Source organism: Stegodyphus dumicola, chromosome 11, assembly GCF_044657685.1.
Source record: "Stegodyphus dumicola isolate Sdum_Otavi_A_Nest chromosome 11, ASM4465768v1".
In the NCBI taxonomy this organism is placed as follows: domain Eukaryota; kingdom Metazoa; phylum Arthropoda; class Arachnida; order Araneae; family Eresidae; genus Stegodyphus; species Stegodyphus dumicola.
Genome location: NC_140778.1, coordinates 84,595,470 through 84,623,298, shown reverse-complemented (window position 1 = coordinate 84,623,298; position 27,829 = coordinate 84,595,470). Strand labels below are relative to the sequence as shown.

At 35.7% G+C, this 27,829-nt stretch overlaps 1 protein-coding gene across 2 annotated transcripts in view; it reads right to left on the bottom strand.

Annotated features, from left to right (window-relative positions):
• The window catches only part of LOC118199377 (MAM and LDL-receptor class A domain-containing protein 1-like), a 344,431-nt gene that overhangs the window by 65,824 nt on the left and 250,778 nt on the right, over nucleotides 1–27,829 (bottom strand). For both annotated transcript variants that reach the window (XM_085826944.1, XM_085826943.1), the window contains exons 62-67: nucleotides 25,053–26,214; nucleotides 18,079–21,634; nucleotides 13,363–13,877; nucleotides 6,189–10,091; nucleotides 2,776–2,960; nucleotides 1,079–1,224 (exon numbers count right to left, since the gene is read on the bottom strand). In XM_085826944.1, coding sequence (XP_085683070.1) covers nucleotides 1,079–1,224; nucleotides 2,776–2,960; nucleotides 6,189–10,091; nucleotides 13,363–13,877; nucleotides 18,079–21,634; nucleotides 25,053–26,214 — 9,467 coding nt within the window. The remainder of the gene's footprint in view (nucleotides 1–1,078; nucleotides 1,225–2,775; nucleotides 2,961–6,188; nucleotides 10,092–13,362; nucleotides 13,878–18,078; nucleotides 21,635–25,052; nucleotides 26,215–27,829) is intronic.

The window sequence follows — 27,829 nt, the reverse complement described above, 5'->3', positions numbered from 1 at the left end:
GACAGATATATTTGTATCACAAATTTCTAGCTGATGATGTTACACATTTTGATCGTCGAACACTGTCGCAGATGAGTTACTTGACACTGTTTGCGTCGAAAATGGTACTTCAGCAAAGCTCTAAAGAGAGGTGCACAACTAAGAGAGGTGAAAAGATCTTGAAGTAAGCAAGACCTTTTCATACAGAAAACATCCCATTTCAGAAAAGCTGTATCAAACTGCAAAACCTTTTCATATAATAGAAAACATCTTAATATATAATCTCGTTGGCTTTGGAAATGATAATTGTGCCACTATGTTAAGTACTAAAAGTGGGTTCCAGTCACTTCTAAAAAAACATGTGCCATCAGTATTTATGATGAGATGTGTTCAGCCATCCTTTTCTCATTATGTGTTAGTCATTCAGAGAAGGAACTAAGGAACTCATATAAAGAAATATACATAGAAGATATCTCTTGATATTTCCCAATAGTAGCAAAAGATTAAGTAAATTCAAGATGTAGTATTAGATACACCTAAGTATAAAATGCTCAAATTAGCATTAACACGCTGGTTATCTTGTGGCAAAGTAGCAAGTTGTCCTGTACACTATATACAAAATTGACAGTTTACTTTTGGTCCCACTTGGCAAAGGACATTCAAGTTGGTGCACAAACTAACTAAATTCACTATTATAATAAGATTTTAGAGTGGAAATAAATGACGGCTTCGTTAGGCTTAGTAAAGTTTTAACAACTTTTAAATTGTTTATAATCCTACAACTATTGCATCCAGATTAAGTTAAGGCATAAAAACCTTAACCGGAACATAAGAACAACATAATTCAATCACTTTTAATGCAAACAATGCCAAATTTGCCAACATATAAGAATAATAAAATTTAAAAAAAAAAAAAAAAAAAACTGAGCTCACCGAGCCGGTTAAGAGTGGGTTAAATGAGGTGCACAATGGCTGTCACATATACAAAATTTCGACGTTCTGAAAACATGCTGTTCAGCATCTTAAGAACATGAAGATATTGAACGTTTTGTTCAACGTTTAACATCCACTTACTCGTCTTGAGTTCTTTAGTACGTACCTTGGTATGTTCGTCTTTAGTTTGAATGCGAATCCACCTAAACACACTTTCTTCATCAATTTGCCTCTTTGCTCTAGTTATGTTTTTATTCTTATGGAGTATATCCCAGCCACACATATCGTCTTTAAAGTCACAGTAGCTTTTCACTGGAAGAATAAAATAATATTACAAATTTTGTAAGCATGTAAATAATTTCAGTGAAATTATATTTGAAATTTTAGTTTCCCTTTTTTCCTCCTAGTGTAATATGAGAATCATAAATTTATTTACAATTCCCATTGCAGGGACAAGTAAATTGCGTAAATGAGTAAATGGCTATCTCGTTAAGTTGGCGAGATATCGCCAAGTTGGCGATGATTTTAGAGACTAATTTTATAGCCAAATTTAGCAAGATATCGCCAAAAGTTGACAATTTTGGCATCCATTTGGCGATATTTCGATCTGGCCCCTATTTAACTGTAATGGGTACTGTAACTGAATAACTGTAATTAATGCTATATGTAGTTGTAACCTTATTCAGCCTTCATATGCCTTCCAATAATTTCGAGAAAAGGAAGGTACTAGAAATTTCGAAGCGGCCGGGAGAAAACTATATAAGATTGGGATGAACATCAGTCTCTGAGTAGTAGTTGTTAGTTCAGAGCCGAATTCGGAGTACTCAGATATCCGTGAGAGCTTCGCGTTTTAGATGCACTTTGCATTGGTTTTGCTTAACGTTCCTTGTAGTCTGAAACGTAACTGCTGTCTGTCTACGAGAAGAACAGCTCTCGCCACAGTGTCTGGCGGGTGGCGGTCGCTATAGCAACAGGGCTAGTACATTTCAAATAGGGGCGAACCAAGGGTTGCTTTACTGTTATTTTGTTTTTGGTGACTGTTTGCTGAGAGGAAAAGAGTTTATCATTCATCTTCAAGACATCCCTACGGAAAATGGGTCAAGATTCGTTTTTATGGCAACAGACAGCTGCAGACTAACTGGCGAGAGCTTTTCTTATGATAGACAGACTGTAGTTATTGGGTGAACTGCGATAGGGTGAAGGGCTGTAGGAGTATTTTTGTGGAAAGTTCCAGAACTGTGAAGTGATTCTTTTGGTAAAATAAGATTTATCAAGCTATGATCATAGTGCTTTCAATTTGTTACGAGCTCGTGCGCACGTAACAATAGTATGAAGCTTTCAATTGTCTGTTTTGAATAAAATTGCTAAGGTTTTGTTTCCAAATTTAATATAGTTAGTATTATTTCTATTTCTTTACCAATATTTAACTGAATTCAGGGATAAAGAGATTGTCATGAATATCCAATTAACCAAAAAAAAAAAATATTATGGAACTTTACAATTTAAAATATTTGAATTTTGGTCTTCTAAAAATATTTTTATTGTTCATAAATGATAAATACTACATAAATAATATTAAAATTTTTTGATATTTTTACTTTTAACTTGAATTTGAATGCTTCTTTTACAAAACGGAATAATGCAGCCCGAAATAACCTTACGTAAATATGGTATCTTTTAATTTAAAAATTAGGCCATTAAAAACATATTTTCTTGATTAGCTTGATGGTATATGCAAGCTAATATTTTGCAACATAATATACAGTTGGACATATTCAGAGCAAAAATAAATTTCTATACTTTTCAATGAGGTTAATTCAAGGTAAACAGGATTCTGATTTTATTAGAGAATAGTATGCATACCGCAACCAGCTTCATCACTCTTATCTTGGCAGTCTTCACGGAAATCGCACCTTTTTATTCCCGGGATGCATACTTTATCTTCCACACAGAAGAATTCATCAGGCTTACAACCAGTAGGCATAGGAGTGGTCGTTGAACCAGTGCCAGTTACTGTGACGGGAGGGAATGTTACTCCCTTCAAGTGCCTTGGAAAAAGAATTAATATTTTCAGTTTTCGATGGAACAGAATGAATGAAAAAAAAAATCTGAAAGCTTTCAGATTTTATATGAGGCCCAAATGGACGTTTTCTTAACATTTTGTGTGTTACCTTTATTTATTAAATATCATGCTCTTTGTACTTAAACCTGTATCATAATAAAATAAAAAAAAATGTTAGAATAACAAAGATTGCTTTAAACACGCTGTCATAAGGGGAGGAGATGTGTTGAAAATGATCTTAGTTAATCTAATGATATCAAGATCGGAAAAATTAACCGACTAATCGTTTATTAACTTTGTAATTTAAAATATTTTTTGTTTAAATTTTGTTAAACAAAAATATTAAACAAAATATTTTTTTGTTTAATATTTTTGTTTTTGTTTTGTAATTTAAAATATATATATATATATTTTTGTTTCTTGAAAAGGTTTTAATGTTTAGCAATTTTTTTCCCTTTAAATATTGATTAATCTTGCTGCTTTAGCGAAAATTGTTCTTTAATTCTAATTACACACATAAAATAATATTACTTCCTTATCTATCTATCTATCTATCTATCTGTATCTTTCTATATATATTTATAAGTATCCTACTTTCTTATATATATAATTATAAACAATTTGTTTTGTAATTATGAAATACAACGAGAAGCTATTAGCGCTTATACTATTTTAGTAGTTTTACAAACTTAGGGATTTGAACTAAAATCACAAACGCAAGGGTTAAAGTTTTCCTCTGTAAACTTTACTGTAATTTAGGCTAGCACACTAATTACGTTTACTTATTGATCGTAAAAAGAATATTGAAAAGGTTTGGTTATAACGTTTTTTAAATTCTTTGTTGCATTTATAGGATTATTTGAAATTTATTAACTATGAATTTCAATTTTTGGTCTTTGTGAAAAATTGGTGCAAATGTCTTTACTTATATATAATATATATATACGCTATTTCAAGCGGACGCGTCGGAAAATGGAACAGAGAATTGAGACTAAAGTTTCTGACTAAGTTTTTTCAGTTAATATTCAAAAAGAGTTTCGTCTACAGTTTCAATTGTCTGTTTCGACGAAACGCGATATGGAATTAGCTGGATTCGAAAATCATTATAAAATTTCCCCTGAAGAGTCCATAATGAGATTCGAATTAGGCTAATCTACCATTTACCGCTTTTTGTTTTTGTATTTTTGCATAAGCCTTATGTCACACTTTTATTCTATTGTTTAAAGTTTGCCTTACCTTGATCAACATATTACTTACAATTAAATTTGAATTTTATTTATAAATATTCTAGTGATAATATTGTTTATTTAAAGTTTAAACTTTTCATTGCACTTTACTTATGTTAAAATTTGTCACCGGAACGACAGTAGCTAAGCTACTTTTTAGCGTAAGCACTGAGAATTTTCTTTTAACTTGTTTTCTAAATTTTGCAGTTCAATGCGCAAAGTTCTTGACCACAAAGGTCTTTTTTAGTTTGTTCTCCCTTTTAAAATTATATATGTATATATATACACATACAAACATACATAAATATATATGCCTCCAATGGCCGAGCGGTAAAATTGCTAAACACTGGTAGTTTCAGCCTGGATTGGAATCCATTCGAACGGCTGGCTGCATGGCCGTTTTCGTGATTTACATGCCTAACGTGTACACGATCCATTTTCCCTTCGAAAGTTCTCCGTGAAGGCATCCTTAACCTTAGGAAAACCGCCCTCCACGAATGCATCTGTTCCCTTAGGCAGTTAGCCCCAGTGTGCTTTGCCATATTAAACGCTCTCTCTCTCCCTCTATATATACAATCTCTCTCTCTCTCTCGCTATATATATATATATGTATATATACAGTCCCGCAAACTCGGCTTCCGACCACTCGACATTCCTTATAACACAACGATCATATTTTTGTAATTAGTAAAAGATTTCTGCAGCTCAAGCAGAATCTTATCTTTGACATAATATAGGGGTTTATTAAGAGCTAGACTGTAATAACTTTTAATACCGCCTAAGTGTATTAGAAATTATTATTATTATATCCCCAATAGGCCGGCTAAGTGGGCTGGGGCTGTGCGCCTATATGTAACCGTCTATGTGGCGCAAACAGTAAAAGTATGTTTTTATTGCAGTACATATTTATACATACGAATGTCCGCAAATTTCACTGTTGTGTTCAAAGATTTGTTGTTTTGATAATTTTCAGTTTCTATTTTTTTGCCTTTGAGACGTGATTTCTTGGAATTTATATAACAAATTTAGTGGCAAGTTTTGTTCTTTTCGTTCAAATTCCAATCTATCCCATTCATCCTGTCAGTAAGAGAGCGGTTGAAGTGTGAAGTTGAATCCTTAAAAGTGGCTGAAGAAAGTTAGATAGCCGCAAGTCGAGGACCACTCAACATTTCTTTTTGTTGCTAGCCTTTACTAAGCTTGCCTGTATACCCTGAAAGTTTATGTCTGTATACTCTCAAAAGCTAAACTTTAAGTTCATTCTTGGTACAGTTTCTCAGTTTATAACCAGTCTATAAGTATTATATTATGTTGTGTTGTCTAAAAACATTAACACGACAGGAAAGTGGATGCCTTAAGAGACTGTACAAAAACGAAAATATTAATAAAATTACCATAGATTTAGATGCCGAACGAAGTTTTATGAGCTGGGAATAACCCATCACTAAAATCAATATTTTCGTTAATTCATCACCTTTTCGGTACACCTGAAGTTTAGTTGACGGGACTCTACTGTATAAATATATATATCTTTGAGTTTTATTATTACTTCCTATGAACAGCATTTCAATATTAGTACAGCTAAATAAAGTAGATAATTTAAATTAATATATAACTCAAAAAATTTAGAAGTGTGAAATATAAACATCAAATAGCACTGATGAATACTAACCACTAAAATGCTATTAAATGTTGCCCGAAAATGTGTATGATACATTATAAAATTATACAATAGAAACAGAAATGTTAAAGCGTTTTTCAAAATAGAAACAAAATATGAAGATTACAATTAAATTATTGTTTATCTGCCAAAGAAGAATTGACTTTTATAGGGCAAAAAAGTTTCCTTTAGCAGATTGAAAATAATTAATTTGGGGATTATTATTATAACAAACGTATATATATATGAATATAATGAATATATATATATATATATATTAAATGAAAACTTTTAGAAATCAGTATACGTGAAAATAAACTTTATTCCTTACTTGCATCCTGGAGTGAATGATATATCATCAACTGCAATCAGATCGTTTGTGGTGACACCGCCTTTACCTTCAAAGATGACTTGGAATGGAACACTTTCGTTGAAGGTCACTGATGCTCTCATCCAGAAGTTTCCAACTTCGCCTGTCTGAGTCCACTTTGGATACAACTGTCCTTTTGTTTCCGTAATGGTAAACACATTGAGTTGGTTTACTTTGTCTCCATACATGAAGTAATAGAATCTCATCTGGCAATCTTCCTTCGCAATGCTCTGCAAAACATCAGAAATTATCCAAGCTTTTTCATTCAGTGCGCCTACGCTACCTCTTGTCATGCTAAGATAGTGACCTTCAGGATCGGACAGAGTGTGGTCAAAAGGTGGTCCAACCCTCGCATTTACGTGACCAGGAGCCGGTCCTTTATTTATAGTCCAAGAAAGAGGTGCGTAAGGCTCATTCATAACTTGCCTGAAAATACCAAATCCATTCTCGAAGTCTGTAATGTGGTAATTTAAATCAGAGCAGGCTTCTTCGTCGGTGGAATCACCACAATCGTCGGTAGCATCACAAACACGAGAGTCGTCTACGCAAGCTTTTGTTTTTTTACATCGGAACCCGCCACAAATATTCGTTTCTTTCTTAGGAAGAGCACAGTTTACAAATTCTATGTCGTCGAGTGCCAAGTAATCCCAGCGGCTCATGCCAGATTTTTTGTTAATGCTGATAGAAAAGTTGCTTGTTCGTCGCCCGAGACCAATTTCTTCACGTTTCCATGTATTTGAGGCTGTAATTGAAACCATATCCATTGTACTGTTTGCGGTGTTTAGAGTAATGACAGGCCGCAAGAATATTTTTTTACAAGCATACCATAAGGAAAATTTGCAGGTTGAGGCAGATGACGAAAACGATGGACTTTTATACTCGTCTATGGGGCCAGTTTCTGTTTCTAAACTTGTATGTATAATTAAGTATGATCCTTTACTGCTGTTAGTCGTCTTATCTACTTTAGGAGCGTCTGGTGAGATATCTTTGGCGAATTCTGCGATGGTAACATTGACTTCTACACCATCACCAGCTCTTGTTATAGCGGTCCATCCACAAGTTGACCCTAATTCGAAGTCACAAAAAGCAGGACAACTTTTTTCATCTCCTCCGTGCGGACAATCTGTTTTAAAATCGCAGACTACATCAAAAGGAACACAAGAATTATCATCGCAAGTAAACTCTCCCAGTCTCTTACAGACTCCTCGAGGTTGGACTGTCGGTATGGGTGTTGTTATTATCGTATACACAGGAATGCATTCAAGTGAAAAGGATATATCATCTATTGCTACTTCACCTTTAAGACCACTACTAGGAGAACCTTCTATGACTACGTGAAAGTTAAATTTGCTTTTCAGTGGCACTTCAACTCTTTCCCATTCATCTCCAGATGTACCATACATTTTATTGACCTGTCGGAGACGGGTATCATCTGCTAGTTGTAAATAGACTGTGATACTGCTCGTGTATGGTTTGTAGAGATGTTTCCAAAATCTTAAACGGCAATTTCCTGAGGTGTCAGCCATAAAAGCGGTGCTTGTTATTCGGGCACTATAATAGTAATAATATGATGTTCCCCTATTCGCCATTAGGAAATGCCCTGTTTCGTCACCAATGGTATGATCTCTATCAGGACCAGTGCCTTCGGCAAGTTTTCTTCCTGATGTCAATACCCATTTTTGGGTAGCCTTTTCATCTTGAGTCCAGCCACACATATTACCTTTTTCAAAATCACATCTTTCTAGATAATCAGAACAATTAGTTTCATCAGAACCATCGGGACAGTCTAAGCTGAAATCGCACACCAATGTTTTGTTGATACACTCTCCACTTAAACAAGCAAATTCTTCTTTATTAGCGCATTTTCTTTTTTCTGGAGGCGCGCATGTCATAAATTCGATTTCATCTAAGGCAATATCTCCTTCACTCAAAACATGAGTTGCTATGAAATCCAAGTGCCATCCAGCTTCTCTTCGTCCTATGCTAACCGTGGCATTCTGCCAATTCCGACCTTGATCAGAAATTTCTCTCCATAGCATGACATCTTGCTTTTTGTTTGTTTGCAGCTGCAATTTCAAAGAAGCATCACTGTTTACGATGCCAGACATGAAGTAGTAGAACTTTACTTCACAAGTTGCCGAAGCTTGATGGAAATCAACGGATCGAAGCACCGCCTGACTACTGACTGCTCCTGTTCTTTCTTTTGTGACGTACATGTAATATCCAGATCCACTAACATCAGAAGTAAGTCCGTTTTTACCCCGTGCGCCTGTTGTTCTTCTCCACTTCCCGCCTTTTGCGTCGTTCCAGCCACAAGTTGGATTACTGTCATCATCGAATGTACACGTTCCACATTTAGCTTCATCTGACGAGTCGGAACAATCGTGTACAAAATCGCACACTTTTTCTATATTTATGCAGATTTTATCAGAGGCACAGAGGAACTGACCCTCGGGGCAGCTATCAACTGGCGTCGGAGTAGGTTCAATGAGAGTGATGGGTAATATTTTTTCGGATTCAATACAACCTGTTGTGAAAGATACATCGTCAACAGCCCATCCTCCTTCCTTGGATGTGCTGCCGACTTTACCTTCGATGACAACCTCAAATGGATCTTTAATATCACTCAGAGGCAAAATAACCTTTTCATAATATTGGCCTGGCGGTTCTCGAACAACAAATATGGATTTCCATACGTTAACTTCGTCTCTCTTAATGTAAACTGTCAAACTGCCGATATCTCTCATTTGGTCATATTTGGTGGAATTAAATTGAGTTCCGTATGTGTAAAAGAATCTTAATTTGCAAGTACTATCTTTGACTTCCATAACGTGCGACGACAGACGAGCTACATTACCTTTGGTGCGATATCTGTTGCTGCAATATAAGAATTTTCCACTATTGGAATTCCGAGTATGATCTCTGGGAACAAAAACCTTATAAAAATAACTTTCGAGGTTTGTCTTGCTAATTTGCCAAGTGTAATCACTTTCTAAAGTTCGTTTCCAGCTACAATAATTATTATCGTCAAAATCGCAACGTCCAGGGTACAAATCGCAACTAGCTTTTAGCCGATTTTCGTCGCTGTAATCCCCACAGTCATCAACAAAATCACATACTAAGTTGTTGGATATGCAGTTTCCATTATCACACTGAAATTCGTCATCTCCGCATTTTTTAGGTTTATCTAGTTTTCTTGGGATGTCACAATTCTCGAAATCCACATCATCAATGGCAATAACACCCGTCATGGATTTCTTATCTCCGTTGATTATAACACGGAATCGTTTTCGGATCCTACCCAAAACCACTTCTGCTCGTTTCCAGGCCCTTTCTTGATCTCCTTCTAAACGGAACAGTGTAGTTCTGGTGCTTTCGTGACCAGAATCATACAAGACAGATAAGGCTTCGGTGGGATAAACTGCATAGAAGTAGTACCAAAAGAACATTCTACAAGAAGGTGAGGACTCAGTGAGAGCAGGGCTGATGAGGTCTGCTTGACCCCTATATACATAACGTTGTAGGTAGTTAATTTTCATATAATGCCCTTCGCCTGGATTGTTTCTAGTATGATCTCGATCGGGTTCAGCTGTTCCATTGGCTAAGGTCTGGTTCCAGGAAGTTTGACGTGTGGTAGTAGTTTTCCAATTGCAAGGATCTGGCCCTTCGTCCTCAAAATCACAGTGAGTTCCACACTCGCTTTCGTCTGTTCCATCTTTACAGTCCACATAAAAGTCGCAGCGCAGTTCGTCCGGTATATGCGTTTTGCCTTCGTCGCAAGTAAAGTCAGGCGGCCTATCTTCGATGGGAGTACATTCACCCTCAGTCACAGAAATGTCGTCAATGGCAATGAAATGGTTTAAACTGAAAAAAAAGAAAAAAAAACATTTAAATGTAAGCATATGTAACTACACATTTGTTAAAGCTATCACAATTTAAGATGAAGCAAATACTGATTAAATCATCAAGTTTTAGAAATATACTAATAATTGAGGTATAAATGCTGACATCAGAAAATTCTTTTACAGTATAAATTCCATTATAACCTCACGGTGTGTTTTAATGATTAACTCTGCTAATAGGTTTCTGAAGCTGTTTACATTGAAATACGAAATGGTTTCGAATACGATGTTTTCGAACTGAAAGATAATTGTCTGCAATAAGAGATTAATAAATTATCGAAATGTTCCTTTCAATGTAACGCTTTTATACAAAAATATTCTAGACAGCTAACTTCATATTTAGAAACATTAGTGTTGAAACCTCTCCCAGAAGTTTATACATGTTACACTGGAGGCTTTATTTCTTTTCCTTCTTATATTTGTGTTTTTCTCTGGCTAGTCTCTGGCTTCTTGATCATACGGCCGGCTTGTGCCAGCAAGAAGGATCGGGGCTGTGCCCCTTATAATCATAATAATATAATAGTAAGTACCTTTTCGGCTGTTCCGATAGCCACCCTCAGTTGGGAAAACAGCACCAAAAATTTCAATGTAATTAGGCTTTTGTTTAATACATCATAATTATTAAAGCTCAACAAACATTTTGAAATTATTTCGAAATTATTCTACGCAAACTGCAATTTGAAAAATCAAATGATTATTAATGATTAAAAGCTGAAGTTTGACCATGCCTGATTTTGACTTAAAAAACGTATTTGGCTTGTTGGACCGCTATATTTTGGAATTGGGAATATATTCTCTGTGAAATTTTTCCTCATTATATAATAAAAATTAAGTTACAAAATAAGCTAAAAAACGACCGTAAAAACCATTCATTCATAAATTACGTTCTGATGAATAATCAAGAGTGTCTCGAGAACATCCTTCAATCTTGATTACGTCCACACATCGACACTGCTGCTTTCTAAACGGTAATGCATAAGATTCATTCAAGAATAGGATTACTATAACTTGCAGCAACAATCTGTGTATTGCTCTCGGATCAATTACTTGTGTATTTTATACATAAACATTTCCTTCTGTTTCACTACCGGTTACTATTTTAATCATTCTATATTTTTGTGTTTGGTCCAGATTAACACTGATGCTGGAAAACTAAAACCCATTGAAGTATACAGAGACAGTCTCACATTTTTAGACAATGTTCTTTATATCTGCACAAATACTTTGCTTCAAATTTTCGCGTTTTAAATGTTCTATTTGATAACCCTATTCTTCACTAACTTTCTATACCGTCATTTTGAAGACAGTAAAATCTCTTGTAGTATTGGAAGAGGTATTTTATGCCATTTATTTATTTATTTATTTATTTCTATTTTAAAAATTTTTCTTTGTTGACCTAAGTAGGAATTGACTTTAAATTTTTTTATTTAATTAATTAATTTTCAATCTTCAATAAAGTATTTATATTTATCCACTCAAGTTCAAAAACCTTTTATTCATCCACTCAAGTCCAAATACTTTTTATTCATCCACTCAAGTTCAAACACATTTTTTTAAATTTAGTGGATGATACATGATGATAATACAGTTTATTCACATATTAAACACTTTTAATATGCAATATATTTGTAAAAATTTTTAATATGTAAATATATCTTAAAATTAAAATTTTTTAAAATTTTTAATTTAAATTTTTTTTGTAATTTTAAAATTTTTTTGTTGACCTAAGTAGGAGTTGACTAAAAATTTTTTATTAAATTAATTAAATTTCAAGCGTTAATAAAACACTTTTATTCATCCACTCAAGTTCAAATACATTTTTTCAAACTTGTAGTGGATGACACTTGATGTTAATAAAGTTTTTTTTTCACAAATTAAAATTTTCTTAAAGTTTTAATTTTTTTTTTTTTTTTTTTTTTTTTTTTTTTTTTTTTTTTTTGTATTTTAAAATTTTTTTCTTAGTTGATCTAAGTAGGAATTGACTTCAAAATTTCTTTTTTATATTACTTGTTTCCTAGAAATTAATAGTAGATTTACTGCTTGCTTTGTCCAGATGCAGTTCTACTGATTGACGGCATTGTGGATAAACAGAAGTTATTTCATATTTGAAAACTGGATGTAAAATATGTTCCTGATAATATGTGGAGTTGATCTTAACATTTGACGCCACTCTCTTTACTAATTTCCCGTTATATGAGAAACCAACAACAATCATAAATCCCTTAGAAAAACTTCCTTCAGATTCTTAACCATGTTTAAACCTTTTTTCTGTTCTTTGATGATAATCATTGGATCTCTTTTTATTGCAGTCATGTTAGTCCATTAATCTTTCTTCTATTGTGACAATTTTCTATTTATCTATTTTATCTAATTTTCTACTTTTGTCCGGAAAATGTTTCTCATAAATAATTCTGCAGCGCGTTCTACGTTCGCCAGTATGTCGTAAAGGAACACGGTAGACATTATGATTTTACGCCTTTTTAAGATTCAAATCCGAATTATAATTTTATTTACAGTTGAAACTGAGCATTTTAATGAATTTGCTTTTGCCACTATTCTTTGACTTAGTGGGATTTTTTTTTTCAACATTCGAAATATTCCACTTCTTCTTTGGACATATATTTGGAACAATTTTTCTACTTGTAGTTGAACATTGACGTTTTTTCCCCATTTCTTGTTGACAATATTACCTATTTTAGCTTGCAAACATATAAAAAAGATATCGATTCTGGCTTGGAAAGATAGCGATGCAAAGATATCGAAAAATCATGGCTTTTACAGCGTTTGTTAATAACAAGATACGAATAATTTGCTTCGTAAAGAGCACAAACATAACCTTCCGTCCATTGCTTCTTTAAAAGTGCCATTTTGCATGAAAACAAAACAGCCAAGTTGCCAAGACTATAATTTCGAATTTTAAAAATATAGTTACAGTTAAAAAGAAAATTTCGAATCAAACGATATTTTTTCATAGCAAAACATAATTGTCTAAGAAATTCACGAAAAGGCTCTGCAGTAAGCAAATCTGTTTGTATTGAATGTATCACTAACAAGGCCTGTGCTAACAGTGCGTGAGTAAGTTAGGAATAAAGAGATCAGTGGTCGGAGTGTTAGGTGTATCATAATTAGCTAAACGTCAAGTAGTTTAGTGTGTTTCTGTTTATTAGGGCAATAATATACGATGGTATTCCATGTATGTGACTCTGTACAGACTGATTTAAAAAGATACTCACGATGATGTCAAATCTGCTTCGAATATGATCTGGTATTTTCCTTCATCCTCGTCTCTGTCTATCTGTACCTGTTCGTTGTTCCATCGACCGAGTTTTTCTTGACTGAAATGCTGAACGATGGTCATTTCGTCGGTGTCATCATCATACACAGAGATCGTTAGTTCTCCATTGAAATCAGTTCCGTTTCGGAAGTTCCAGTAATTAATGCAACGCTTAGAGTCAGAATGGAAGTAAGGGGAGAATAGGCGAGCCGGTGAAGGATCTGACTTCCATTGATTGACAACATGTACATATAAATAAACACCGAATTGGGTGCCTAAGGTGGTATCATATGCAGGAGCAGAATCGGTTAATTCTCCTGAGCCTCGAAGCCACTGAAGATCGGCGTACGGGTCGTTTGTCCAGAGGCACATTCCGTCTTCAAAATTGCAGGAACCCAGTGGTGGACAGTCTGCTCTCACATCAATGTCATCAATAGCTATTGTACCATTCCTGAAAGCCGATCCAGCAGTTACCTGACATCGAGGAAAATAAAACCATTTAATTATGTATTACAAGAATATTTTAAATACAAATCAATCAGCTATTAAGTTTCTCACTAATAATCTAACGTCAGCGACAGCTAATGTGACACTATTTTATAAACAAGGACCTAAATGAAAAGAAACAAAGTGGCAATTATTTCAAAGAAAAAAGTGTTACATCATAAAATTTTCTTTTGGTTTCTTTGAACCTATCATTGCTTTGCTTTGCACGTTAGTTTATTACTGTATTACTGTATGTTTTTTATTTTATAAAGCGTGTTATGAACGCTACTTTACCAAGCGTTTAGATATAAGCAATCGTAAACGAATGGAAAAATTAAGATAAGCGTTTTAGCTAGGGATATCTAACAAATGTAGTATTCGGAAACATTTAACATTTTATTAATAGTAAATATAACAAATATACCTTTAATTAACCTGTAGAGTTCCTCACTTCGGAATTCTAAGTTAATGTTGGAAGTGAAGAATCTAAGAACTGATAAGCGAATAATCGCTTGAGTTCGGTGACAAGAAACAACAAGATAAAAGGGTAACTAACCCTTTATTATTCCAATAAGATTTAACAAAACACCGCCTGGGAGTGTACAAGCAAAGCCCGCACTTGAACTTGAATTTAAAAGACTAAGAATTAAACTAAAACTAAGATTAACTAAAGAAGTATAGCCGAAGCTATCAAGGTTCAAATCGAGTTCTCCCCTTAACTTATTTGACTACGAAGATTAGCAAGGGCCTGAGTACGGCCGAGCGTAATAACAGCTTTGAGAGAGAGAGAGTGGCCAAAAAGGCAGACGCGCGTAAATCAGAAACTGTTTCTCTCTCTGACTCACTAAGTAATTTCGTGGTTTAAATACCACTTCTGCTCATTAAATATTCAGCAAGATTCCAAAACTACGTTCTGGCCGGAAGTGGTAAGTTGAAGTTAAGAATTTGACAGGACAGGAACTTTAACTTAAAATTTAACTGTTGATAAAATTAACATAATCCTTACAAACCTTATATACCCTATTATTATATTGTGCGGAAACACCCATTATTATATCGTGCCGCAGTTAAAAAGGAATTCGTCATTTTACAAACCTGTCACTAATCATGAAATATTTATCTCTGTCGTGTTATCCAAAGTCGCAACAGAATTTTAAGTGCATCGCGAAATATTTGTTAATATTTGTCGCAATTATAACATATATTTATTTAAGTCTATTAACTATTATGAAATATTTCTCTTTGCAGTGTTATCCAATGTCGCAAAAGAATTAAAATGCATCGCGGAATATTTGTTACACAATATTACTATTATACAAGGTGTGATACAAGAAAAAAGAGACTGGTCCAATAAATCATTGTAATTACAGAATTCTCCGTGACATTATCACCTTCAAAGCAGTTCCCTTCAGCATTCACATACTTCTACATTCGGTGCTGCCCTTGCTGGCAACATTTCTGGAACGAGTTTTTGGAAGACCCTTCAGGAGATTTTCTGATTTTTCCTGAACCTCTTCAGCTGGGGTAAAATGGATTCCCTAAAGTAAGATTTAACTTTAGGAAATAAGTTGCATGGAGCTAAATCAGATGAATAAGGAGGATGCCCATCACAGTGATGTTTTTGCTTGTTAGAAACTGCGTGACAGATAGGACCATGTGAGCACGTGCATTCTTCTGTACTTCAATGTAGTAGTGCTTATTAACAGTCTGACAACTGGGAACCCATTCAATCCTGATGAACGTGCTGGGCGCATAAAGGAGCGACCAGCACGTTCATCATCTTCCACACTGTCCCTTCTCCCTGGAAACCGCTTATGCCATTCAAACACATGTGCATGAGACAAAGTTTCATCTCCATAAGCCTCGGTTAACATTTGAAATGTTTCCTCCGTTGTTGAGTTCTTAAGAAACTTGATGTTGATTCGCTGTTCCGTTTTTACATTAGACATTTTTCCAGCAGAGTGCAGTTGCACCTGTTCACTCAATGACGCAGTACTCCCCACTGGCGTGGTCGGTTAAGTCGAAACTGGCCGCATGGATAGAGGAGGTGTGTGGCATGACGTCATCAAAATAGTTGTTGCCAACTAAATTCTGTTTTCCCACACTTAGTCTCGTTTATTTTAGTGTCACACATCGTATAATATTATTGATTTATCATATATCTATTTATCGCTAATTACCAATGTATGATTATCAGTAAATGTTAAGAATTAAGTAAATTAATTTATTATTGTTTCATAATTTAAATATTTTCTTTCTACATTTCCATTTCACTCTCCTCCTGTGAGGAAATATTTCTGTGCATATGGGTTCCGATGTTAAATATTTGGGAAGCATTCACTTATGACATCTCACAAAAAAAGCGAATCATTTGCGAAAGAAACAATTTTTTACATTAGTTATTTTTATAAATAATATCATCGCATTTCCCCTAAAAGCTATTTTAAGTGTAAAAAAAATTAAAGGCAAACTTCCCACAGCTCTAATTATTTTCAGCAACTCTAACTCTTGAAATAGCATAATAATCGCAAATTACTGAGCGTTTAGGTCACGAGACTGACCGTTCAAAATACCCTTAACTAATTCGTTATTTACGTACTGTATGAATCTTGTATTTTTTATGCGTGCAAGCGTAGCAGGTCCTTTAAATTGAAGCCACTTTAAAAGAGGAAAGTGTTTTTGCAGCATGGGGACACTATAAATATACGGAGAAGCAAAAGTACTCTCGTGTGGTTTGTTGGTAGGGAAAGAGAGGGGCGTTTAAGGCTTTTGCCAAAACAAACGCAACCTTGTACTCCTTGCCACGAAAACTTTCGTGGGCTTGTTCTGATTAGGTCAGGCAAGTTAGATTAGCCACAAGAGCAACAATAAACTTGCTTATTTTCTAAACGCTTAGTATCTTAATATGCTTTAGATTGCTGGCTGTTATAATTTAAAAAATAGAAATCAACATATATATATATATGTTGGATGTCAACTTATCAAATGTTATGAATATTGAAATTTTAGACTGAAAGTTGTGGAAAATATGTCATTTCACTTAATCTTCCTATCTCTTCACTAATTCTTAAAAAGCAACCAAACATTAAATCTTTCTGTAACATTACCTTATTCTACTGCAGGTGGGTAAACGGAAGAAAAATCATATTTTTAAAAATGTTCCAAAATATCAGAGGAAAAACATGAAATTTCATTTTTATCTAATATTTTATTTTAATATAAGATAGGTTAAAAGTAAGCATGATTTTTATTTCATTTACGAAGTGATTAGAAGAACTGGATTTCGGAAAAAAACTATTATTTTTGGAATCAGTTTTAGTTTAAAATTGGGTTTTTCAATCTTAATGATTCAAAAATATATAATTAAAATAGAAATTTAATTATTCTTCTTAAAGAAAGGTTTAAATTAAGAACGACCTGTTCGAAATCGTTCGTACGCATATTATATATTGCATAAAAATTAAAACTAATGAGAAAAATAATGTAAAGGCTATGAACTCGAACATCCTCCATATTCAAGTATTTTATTGTCATGTAAAGTATATTTTAATTTTATAACAGTTATTGTAATTTAGTGGACCTTTCCTATTTTGCCTCATTTCAGATTACAACTCCCTACCAAAATGAGTTTTTAGAAACGCATCGAATGCAAACGAGGAAGAGATAGTATTGCGGAAAAATCAACTGACTTCGTGAGAGAGGGTTATGAATCCTGAGTAGCACGCGTTTGCCTTTGGGATATATATCTCTAAGCTGCTATTACGCTCGACCGTATAATTACGCGCCTTTTGATAGTTCGCCGGATAGTTTACGGGCCAATTACATTAGAACTGCGTTACCTTCGGCTAAATATCTTATTTTGGATATAGTTAGTTCTTATCTCTTACTTTTGAGTGTAAGCCTAAGTGGAGGCTTTGCTGTAAGCCTGAAGAAAAGGGCCGACTCTTAATCTTATTTTGAGTGAATAAAGGGTAATTAACCCTTCTTGAGTTTACGATCTCTGTCCTTTGAACTAAGCGATAACTCGCTTAACAGTTCTTTAGGTTCCTCGACACTTCATTTATCAAAATAAAAGTAAGGATCATAGTCATATTGGTGATCAGTATCACACTTTCATCGTGTATTCTGTTTTCATGAAAGCAAAAAGTTACCAATAATTGCATGCTTAATTTACAGATCTTGTACTCACCTGGAATATGTAACTGTATGGTGTTGCAAGTTCTTTTTTCAAGAGCACCTCAGAACCATGCCAAAATTCTGTGTTATCTCCAGATTCCTTCCACATGTTATCTTTATTGTCACCATTTCGTACTAAGACTTCTAATGTACCGACATTTTCCCCATACAGATAATACCAGAACTGCATGCATTTCTTTTCTGGTCGGTAAGGCTGGGATTCGAGTCTGGCTACTTTTCCTTTAGAAGTGGGCACGCTTGTGTCTACATAGAAATAATTTCCAAACAGAGTACCATAGGTATGATCAATATCCGGACCATTTGTGCGAGATCCATTTCCTCTACGCCATTGAAAGTCTCCTTCTGGATCGTGGGAGAATCCGCAGTAGTCTTGTTCTACATCACAAAAATCTCTTGGAGGACATGATTTAAAGTTCACTGAGAAGTCATCTAAAGAAATGTCTCCATATCTTGTTCCATCACCTTCGAATACTAACTTAAAATAATAATCTCTGGCAATATGTATTTGTTCATATTTCCACGTGGGTCCTTGAGACTTTGGTTTTGTCCAAACGGTTTCAAGTTTGTCTTCGTCATGGAAGTTTTGGACTTTTAAGTACAATGTACCTGGTTGATTGCCGTACATGTGATACCAGAATTTAAAGCATATGCCGTCCTCATCGGGATCAAATCCATCTTTGCTAGTGAGTGTAGCTTTGGACCAATAATAGTTCTTTGAAGCATCATTTAATGTGATATAATGTCCACTAGTCGATAGTGTCGTATGATCTGTCCTGGGTCGTGTCAGTTTAATGTCAGAGTGACCCTCTTTAATCTCCCACTTTGCAGTTGAATCGGCATTATTTTCCCACAGGCAAAAATCAGTTTCAAAGTCACAGTCGAATTTAGTTGGAGGATAAGCTGTGGTAGTAGTCGTAGGTGTCGGTGTGGTGATTATTTGTTGCCCACACTTTTGTTGCCTCAGGGATACATCGTCAATAGCAATTCCCCTTGAAGTGATATTATCTTGATCAATTGCCGTGAGCGCTGTCAGCCCAAGTTGAAAAAAGTCTCCAGCATCCTCTGCAGTAATATTTGTTTCTATTTGGATCCATTTATTCATGTCTACGTCAGAAGATTTTATTTCGGCAATACCTTCCCAGCCCATTCCTACCAAAACTTGTTGGACTAATAAAGAGGAGTTCACAGCATTGAACATGCTCAACCAGAATGAAAAGCAATAATTAGGATAGATTTCCAAATCTTCACTAATAAGCATTGACTGAGACTGAGCAGATAATCCTGTCAAATATGCATACATGTAATGTCCATTAACAGTTCCCGTACTATGATCTGCTGAAGGCCCAAGACCCATATTTTGATCCCCACCTGTTCGCCTTATCCAGTCGACGTCAGCGAAAGCATCAGAATTGCTCCAACCACAGGTGTCTATTTCGAAAGTACAAGATGCAGGATCAGAGCACACTCCGTGCATGAGATGTATGTCATCAAGTGCAATGTACCCTAAAGGCCCTACTCCTGTTTCAGCTTCAAATGCTACATAAAATGCAGGAAGAGATTTCATAGTTGCGCGTCCAAGTTTCCATCCGCCAGCATGATCACCAGATCTCTTCCACAAACTTTTTAAATTTTCCAGTCTAGTCTCCTGATTTGTCCTCTGATATACAGCTAACGTACCAATGTCGTTACCAAACATATTATACCAGAATTTGACACACATATCACCATAGTTTTTGTACATAGGACTTTCCAGTCTAGCCAAGTCTCCTCTACGCTTATATGGAAGGTATATGAAATATCCAAATTCAGAATTAGTAGTATGATCAATTCGAGGTTTTTCAACACTCCAGTTTCCGCTACCCTGTGAACGTATCCATCCAGTGCTGCCTTCGAACGTATCGTTCCAGCCACAAAAATCTTTTTCGAAATCGCAAATACCTGTTTGCGTGCAAGCTCCGTCCACCATTTTCAAATCATCTATAGCGATATTGTTTTCTTTACCCCAAGAGCTGTATGCAACGATATTTATGGTGTAATCTCGATAACTACTAATATCCACTTCCCCATAAATCCATTTATTCCCCTGAGATCTCATTCTTGTCCATTTTCTTTGATAGGCCCAATACCAAGATGTTTCAATACCCAATGTGCCGATATGTTGACCATACATATGATACCAGAATGAAAAACAACTTCCTTCAGGAATATTCATAGGGAGGGTGGGGCTTGTCAGCCGTGCTGTTTGATAAGCGTATGAATCTCGGGGATCAATGTACATATAATATCCATGACCAGTTGTGTGATCAGATGTTGGACCTGTAAAATTGAGTTCTGTTGATCCATTACCACGTTTCCACTTCAGAGTGGCCAGTGGGTTCTGGGTCCAAAAGCACAATCCGTCATGAAAGGAATCATCATCGAAATTGCAGTCAACCAAGAGTTCTTTTGGGTTACAGTTCATAAATTTCACTTCCGATATCGCAACATTCTTATCCTGAGTGAACCAATACCAGTTCGGTACACTATGAAATCTGACAATAGTTCCTTTAGTTTCTGCTTTGGGAATCCTAACTTCAACAAGTTGCCAGTTCGTTTCAGTTTGCTTAGGTAAAGTCCATATTTTTCTGTACGTATAATAATAATAACCGGGTGGTTTATGCTCGACGTAAAACTGTCCAGCCGTTGAGCTTACATACAACCAGAAGGCCATAACACAATGACTGGATGTTGGCGGGAGTGGAGGACTTTGTAAGATAGCTGGGTCGCTATAGTATCCGAAGCCTTGTTGAACATAAGCATACCAACCTTCAGAAGAATTTTTATGATCTGTTGAAGGACCATAGCCATTAGCATTGGAGGCGTTCTTTCTGCTCCAACTAAACTTTCCTGGACTTTCATTTTTCCATTCACAAAAGTCTTTTTCGAATGAACAAGGACCGCAGGTTTCTTCATCGGAACCATCCGAACAATCGAGAGTGAAATCACATCGCTTTTCTAATGGTATGCATAGGGGAACACCAGATCTGCACTTGTACTGGTTCACTGTGCACACTGATGCGGTTGGCAGTGGTGTCGACTGTGGTGTGGGAAGATCTGCGGTGTAATTTTGGCAACCGCTACTGACTGATATATCATCAATAGCGAGTATAGACGTTGTTGAATTTCCAAGCTTGCCCTCTATAATGAAATGAAAAGGCTGAGAGTACAGGATGTTGATAATTGCTCTATTCCATTTCTGCCCATATGAACCGAATCCTGCCATTCGCAGTTGCCAGTTCCAACCGTCCTTTTCTGTTTCGGTGTACACTTTCAAACTTGCCAAAGGTGTGTTATGCATATAATAGTAGAACCTTAGAGAACAATATGATCCTCTCATTATCTGATAATTAGGACTCTGGTAATAGGCTTCGGGATATTTGTTATCTGTATAATAACGCATCAGTTTTAGATAACTTCCACTTTGATCAGTTCCTTTGGTGTGGTCATTAAGAGGCCCAGAAATGCTCGTGCCTCTTGAAGACGAAGACCTCTGAACACTCCATTTATTCCTAAAAATAAATGAAAAACGTTTTTAGAAACAGCAGTCTTCATCTTGATAATAATTTTACTAATTACAAATTTATGCTTTTCACAGACCCTATTCTTGAAATATTAAATACTTGAACTCAAAAATGTACTGCGAAAAAGACTTAGATTTTGGAAATTCTTTAAGTGAAATTTTTTCATCTCTATATATTTTCAGTAATATGAAATTTTATATTATTACTAAAAATTACAAACTTGTGATCTGAAATGTTAACGATATATTTTTATCTATAAATTTAAAAAATGACCATAATTTATGCTGTAAATATATATATATAAATTCGATACAGTTAGCAATAAATACGTTTTTTCTATATCGCTTAAAATTTCTAATGATTTGTGAATATTGACAGGAATTCACATCTGCTGATTTCCTATTTTAAAATCTTATAATTTCTCAACGTATATAATAATATATTCAACACAGCTTCAGAATATCAATCAGCATACACGAACGAACATTTAATTTATACTGGAGATTCATCTGAATTGATTATTGAAAATGCTTTTTTCCCTTGAGAAAACTGATAGAGACAAGTTACATTTATGTACAAATCTAAATTAATTTAAAATTTAAAATTTGGGAAGAATCTTAAACAACTGAAACGTTTATGAAAATGCTGTGGAGATTAAATGGTAGATATAAAATAAAATAACTGCTTTGTGCGCTTAATATAAGGTAACCCAAAACATTTTTTTTTCATTCGTCATCGTGAGAAACAGATAGACGAAAAGCACTAATCTCTTTCAACATCCAGTAGTCTTTGCCAACGTTCTTGCAGTTATGCAATGTACTGGCCATAGAACTCGGCACCTTAGACGCAAAGTAGCCCGTTTCACATGAAGGTGGTAGCCCAGGAAATGGAACAGATGGTAATTTGGGTGGGCGCTAGACCGACGAGCACAGTGTATCCTAGCCAAATTCCCTGTATGGTATCTCTGGTCGTCCTTGCCAGGTGTGGTATTGCATTGTCGAGAAAGCAGAGCAATCCTTGCCACTAGCCAACACTGGATTCTTCTACTGCAATGCATCTTGCAGCCGCTGCAGTTGCTGTGAGCACGGTCCTTAGTGATGATGTGGCTTGGAAGTTGTAGCACATAACGCACAACATGGCGATTGGCCCACAAAACACAGAGGATAACCCTGAGTAGATGCATAAATGGTCTTGAGGTGTGAGGCTCTGGGTTTTTTTTTACGCTTGAGAATATTAAACTGGACCTACGTTTCGTTACCCTCGACGAAATGGGGTATTTTCCGGTGCCCAATCCTTGGACGGTACACCTCGAGGCGGTGGAGAAGCGGCAACATTTCCCGAAGGGAAAGCGGCAAGTGGGTTCTCCGCCAAGCTGCAATCGGTTTCCAGTATGGGGACAGAGCAGATCTTAGTTATCAGTTAACACAAAGGTTCCACAATGATCCTCCTCAGTAGTGACAACGTGTCTTTGCCTGGCAATGAACCGTAAAGATGTCGTTGTATCAGAGCAGGTCAGCGTGTGCTCAAGAGATTGATAATAGGCAGCTTGATGGTTAGGGACCGGATATTTCCATAATTTTTTCATGTGAACCAGCCGCCTCATAGGCACAAAGAAGAAAGAAAAGGATAATTTCATAATTATGTGTTGCGGTGCCGAAACAACAACGACAAACAAGCTGTCATTCGTTGTTTGGTGTTGGCTGCTGAGAATATGTGGGATACCCACTTTGTTCATTTTATGCATATTTCCTATGCTGCGCCGGAGTCTGGCTCTTTCTTCGTAAACCTGGAAGCGTTCGTCAAGATCACCATACGTGTCACTTCCATCCTCTTTTATGACCACCGTTAGGGCTTCATCATTCAGTACCTGTGATCGCCCACTGCGGGGTTCATCGCAAACATACGCATTTTCAGACCTGAACTTATGGAACTAGTACCTGGCCAATTATCTGAGCCAACGTGAGTTCGTTCGCGGTATCCTCACCAAATGCTGACATATTCGATAACTTGATGCGGCTACTGACAAGCCCAGGTTAAAATCACGTAGGAAACAATCGAAAAGGAGTTGCATCGATATTCCCTTTGATACCAGGACTGTGGAACCGGTATTATCAAATTAATTAATAGCTATTTAATTAATGTGTAGAAATTGTTATTTAATCAACAATTATTATATAATTAATTAATTATAATTTAATTGATAATTACTAGATAATTAATTATTATTTATTGAAGTAATTAAAGATTGAAGTAATTAACTAATTAAAATTAAATAAAATGTAAAGAGATAAATTGAAATTTAATACGCGATTTTTAATATAATTTTATTCTTAAAATAAAATTTTCGAGATAAAATTTCTACTGAAATTGTTATTTAACTACATAAAAGAAGTGCCGCAGCCTTCTTATTCAGGACTCTGGTGCGTTCCGGCTAGAATTATAATTTATTACAAAAACTAAAAAGCACGGGAACCGAAATTCGGCGAGTTCCGACCCAATTTAAGTTCTGATCGTAGGGGGGAATTCTTTTATCATCACAAAAATTAAATATACTTAATATAATTCCGCATGCGAGTGAGGGGACTTTACTTGAACGCCTCATGTTCTCACGTATTTCTAGGGAAAGAGAGTATTGCAAGGTCTGCTTATTGTTAAACTAAAACGTTAGGAATTCTAAATTTTGCTCCCTTTAAATTGTGATTCAGTTTTACAAAAAGAAGTACCGGAGCTCATCTTATTTAGGGCTCCGGTACGCTCCGGCTAAAATTGTAATTTATCTTAAAAATTGAGAAGCACCGGAGCCGGGCTCCGGTGGGCTCCGGCGCAATTTAAGCACTGGCGTACAGTGTACCTGCATTAAGCAGACCAACGGCTGCACTAAATATCCATTGCTTTTCTGTCACGTGGGTTATTTCGCATCTCTTCTGTGAGCTCTTCATGAAATGGGACGTCAAAAACGGTAAGAAAGTTTTTGATTACCTTGTATTTATTTACCGCTCATGTGATCGGGAGATAAAATATACACTAAAATTTATTTCCCTTCAAAGAATTAAAAAGGAATAAGCAGGAAGAATAATTTAAAGAAAGATACAAAAATATATCATGTTTTTAAAATTTTCATTAGTAATTGCCACCAGTTAGTGTAATAGTGAAAAATATTGAAATATTGTTGCTTTACATGCCTGTTGTTATTTCTTTTATTTCCGACATGTTCGTATGTATTCTTGCAAAGCAGAATCAAAGATAATTAGATCATTAATTTAGAAGAATAAAAAAATTTAGAACTGTTGTTGCGATGTCAACTTTAACACGTTACGGTAATTTTAGGAGACTTATGTAAATTCTCATAAAAATTTTATAGGTTTGTATAATAATGTAATATACTGGAATAGAAATGGTTACAAACTTTGATTTTCCTCTGGTTTTCCAGTCACAGTCACCAAACATCTCAAATGTGCAGGGTTTTGGGTATTTGGAGCACAATGTCACATTTTCGTCTGATCTGTCTCCGCAGTCATCAGTCAAATCGCATACGTAATATCGTGAAACACATCTACCATTTGCACACTCGAATTCATTTAATGCACATTTTTCTCGTTTAGCAGGCATTCCACAGCTTTCGAATGTTATATCGTCAATTGCTATATAAGACATTCTGCCATTGCTCTGATGCTGAAATTCTACGTAAAATGGCCTTTCAGTTGTTCCTAAATAAGCCCTTGCCTGCTGCCAGATTCCATTGTTGCTGTACGTAGTCTCCCAAACTGTTGCCAGAGTCCAGCTGCCCAGACGTTTTTTGATTCTAAGTGATCCAGAAACATAAGCATCGTTGATGTAGTAGAAGATCATTAAACATGACACATAAGATTTTTTGAATTGAACATCCGAGCTTTGAAGCACAGAAGTTTGCCAAGAATAGTACTGAGAATTTATCATCATAAAATAGCCTGTGGTTGAGTTAAAGGTATGATCGTAGCCTGGTCCATTCTTTTTGGTGCCCTCTACTCCTTGGGTTCTGATCCATTTATTATAATAATATGAACCTTTATCAGTCCACCCGCAGTCTCCGTGTTCGAAATCACAATCTCCGCAATTAGCTTCATCTTCGCCATTGATGCAGTCCAGTTCGAAATCACAGACCTTGCTGGCATTGACGTGGGTTCCATCTTTGCAGTCGAAAGCATCGTCTGGGACGTCGTAGCATTTTTTATTTGTCACATCGATGTCGTCTAGGGCAATGTCACTCAGTGCTCCTTTTGTCAGACCTATGAAATGAAGCTGATATTCTTCCAGCATTTCCATTCCATCGATGTTAATATTGATTTGGCGGTTGAACCACTTATCTCCCTGATTTCCCTCAGTTCTCCAGAGTCTTCTGTTTTCCATCTTAACTTGATTGTCATCATAGTAGCTTATGTTGACTATTAGCGATCCCATTTCTTTTCCTTTCATGTGGGCCCAAAAGGAAAGACAGCGTTCGGTTGAAAGACTGAAAAATTCCGAATTTAAAACTCCAAGAAGATTCCTCTTTTTAGCAGGATTGTCGGCTTGCAAATATATATAAGAACCTATAAAAATAAAGTAAATAAATCTATTTATTTAACATAGTATGATTTCAAAATTTAAAAAAAATTTAACTTTTAGAAATACAGGCATATAAAAAATCGTTTCAACATGCATATCCTGTATGAAAAACAATGGCCTAACATCCTAGTAAACTAATACACTAGCTCAAGACATCAAAGCTGAAAAACGTTTGATACAATTAATACATACAACATATTGTTGCGTTCGTACAGGTTCCTAATATATTGAATGCACAAGTATGATAACAATTTAATAAAATTTATTATTATCAAGACAAATATATCAGAACTGGAATTTTCCCCAGAGATATTCATACACACGTTCACAGTATCACGCACTATAATCAGCAGTTCAAACTACTAAGAACGTTAAATAATGCGCATCTAAAGAGAAAGCTTAGTCTGATATGTTTATGTGGAACTAAACAACTCGCAACAACAGTAACTAAGCAACCGAACTGAGATGCTCTCTCTCCGACTTTTTCAACCGGTCGCAAAGTACTTCTACTACTTTCTGTTTCTCGAAGTTACCGGAAAGCAATAAGAAGATGGAACTGCTGTTACAGCTAACATAGTGGTCAATTAAATTTATTCAATTGAAATACAAATTACCGAGATATCCATTTACTCTATGTTAAATGCACGTGCCCCTGTATTCTTTCTTTTCCGGCATATCTTTCTCTTAAAATTTGTCTAGCGCTACACTCCGCAGATGAATACAGCAATTTTGATTATAATTCTAATAAAATTAGCTATCTAAATACAAAAGCAGTAACAATACTATTTTCGCAAACAAAAAGTCATTAAGCTCTGAGGAACTAACTGTGCATTCACGTAACATCTACAAATTATATTGTTACTTTATTTTCTTCTCTTCACGTTCGTACGGGGTTAGTGTGGATTTGGAGTGAATAACGACGACAGCACTTGGTGGAATATCGAAACACACTTTATTTACCAATATTAATCAGGACAGCTACAAAGTCACTTTTTACAGTCGTCGAAGATCTACTATAAACACGCTGGAACAATCAGCGACACAGCCTCCAGGTTATCAAGCTATAATGATGGAGACAGCTTCACTGCAAAGCACCAGAGTACAGATCCCGACTCTGCTCGGTCGTTCTCGGGACTCCACGTACTCTCGAGACTCCCCACGCTACAATTCGCGATGCACTCGACGACACATAGAGCACAGCTCCCGACTCTTCGGTTCAGTCGTTTCCGGAGCTTAACACACTCTCTCGACGATGTACTAACCGCGATACACTTCGATGCACTCGACGACCCACTCGGCACTCCCTGCCCGGCTGTCAACACGATTGAATCCGCACGGACTGACTAACTCGAGATTAACTATCTCGCACTTCAGATAAGGCCCACTGATTGACTGCCGAACCAGCAGGGTTCATATAGCTTTCGGCTTGTGTTTGAGAACATTCTGGGCTAAACCGGTAAGAGTTCGTTCCAGAAGGTTCTCCATCCGTCCATGGCATATCGCCAATTTTGCCGCCAAATGTCGCCAAATGGGCGGTTTATCGCCAAATGTGGCAACATTGCCTTTCCTTGCCCTTTATTGCAACCCTAAACCTGCTTT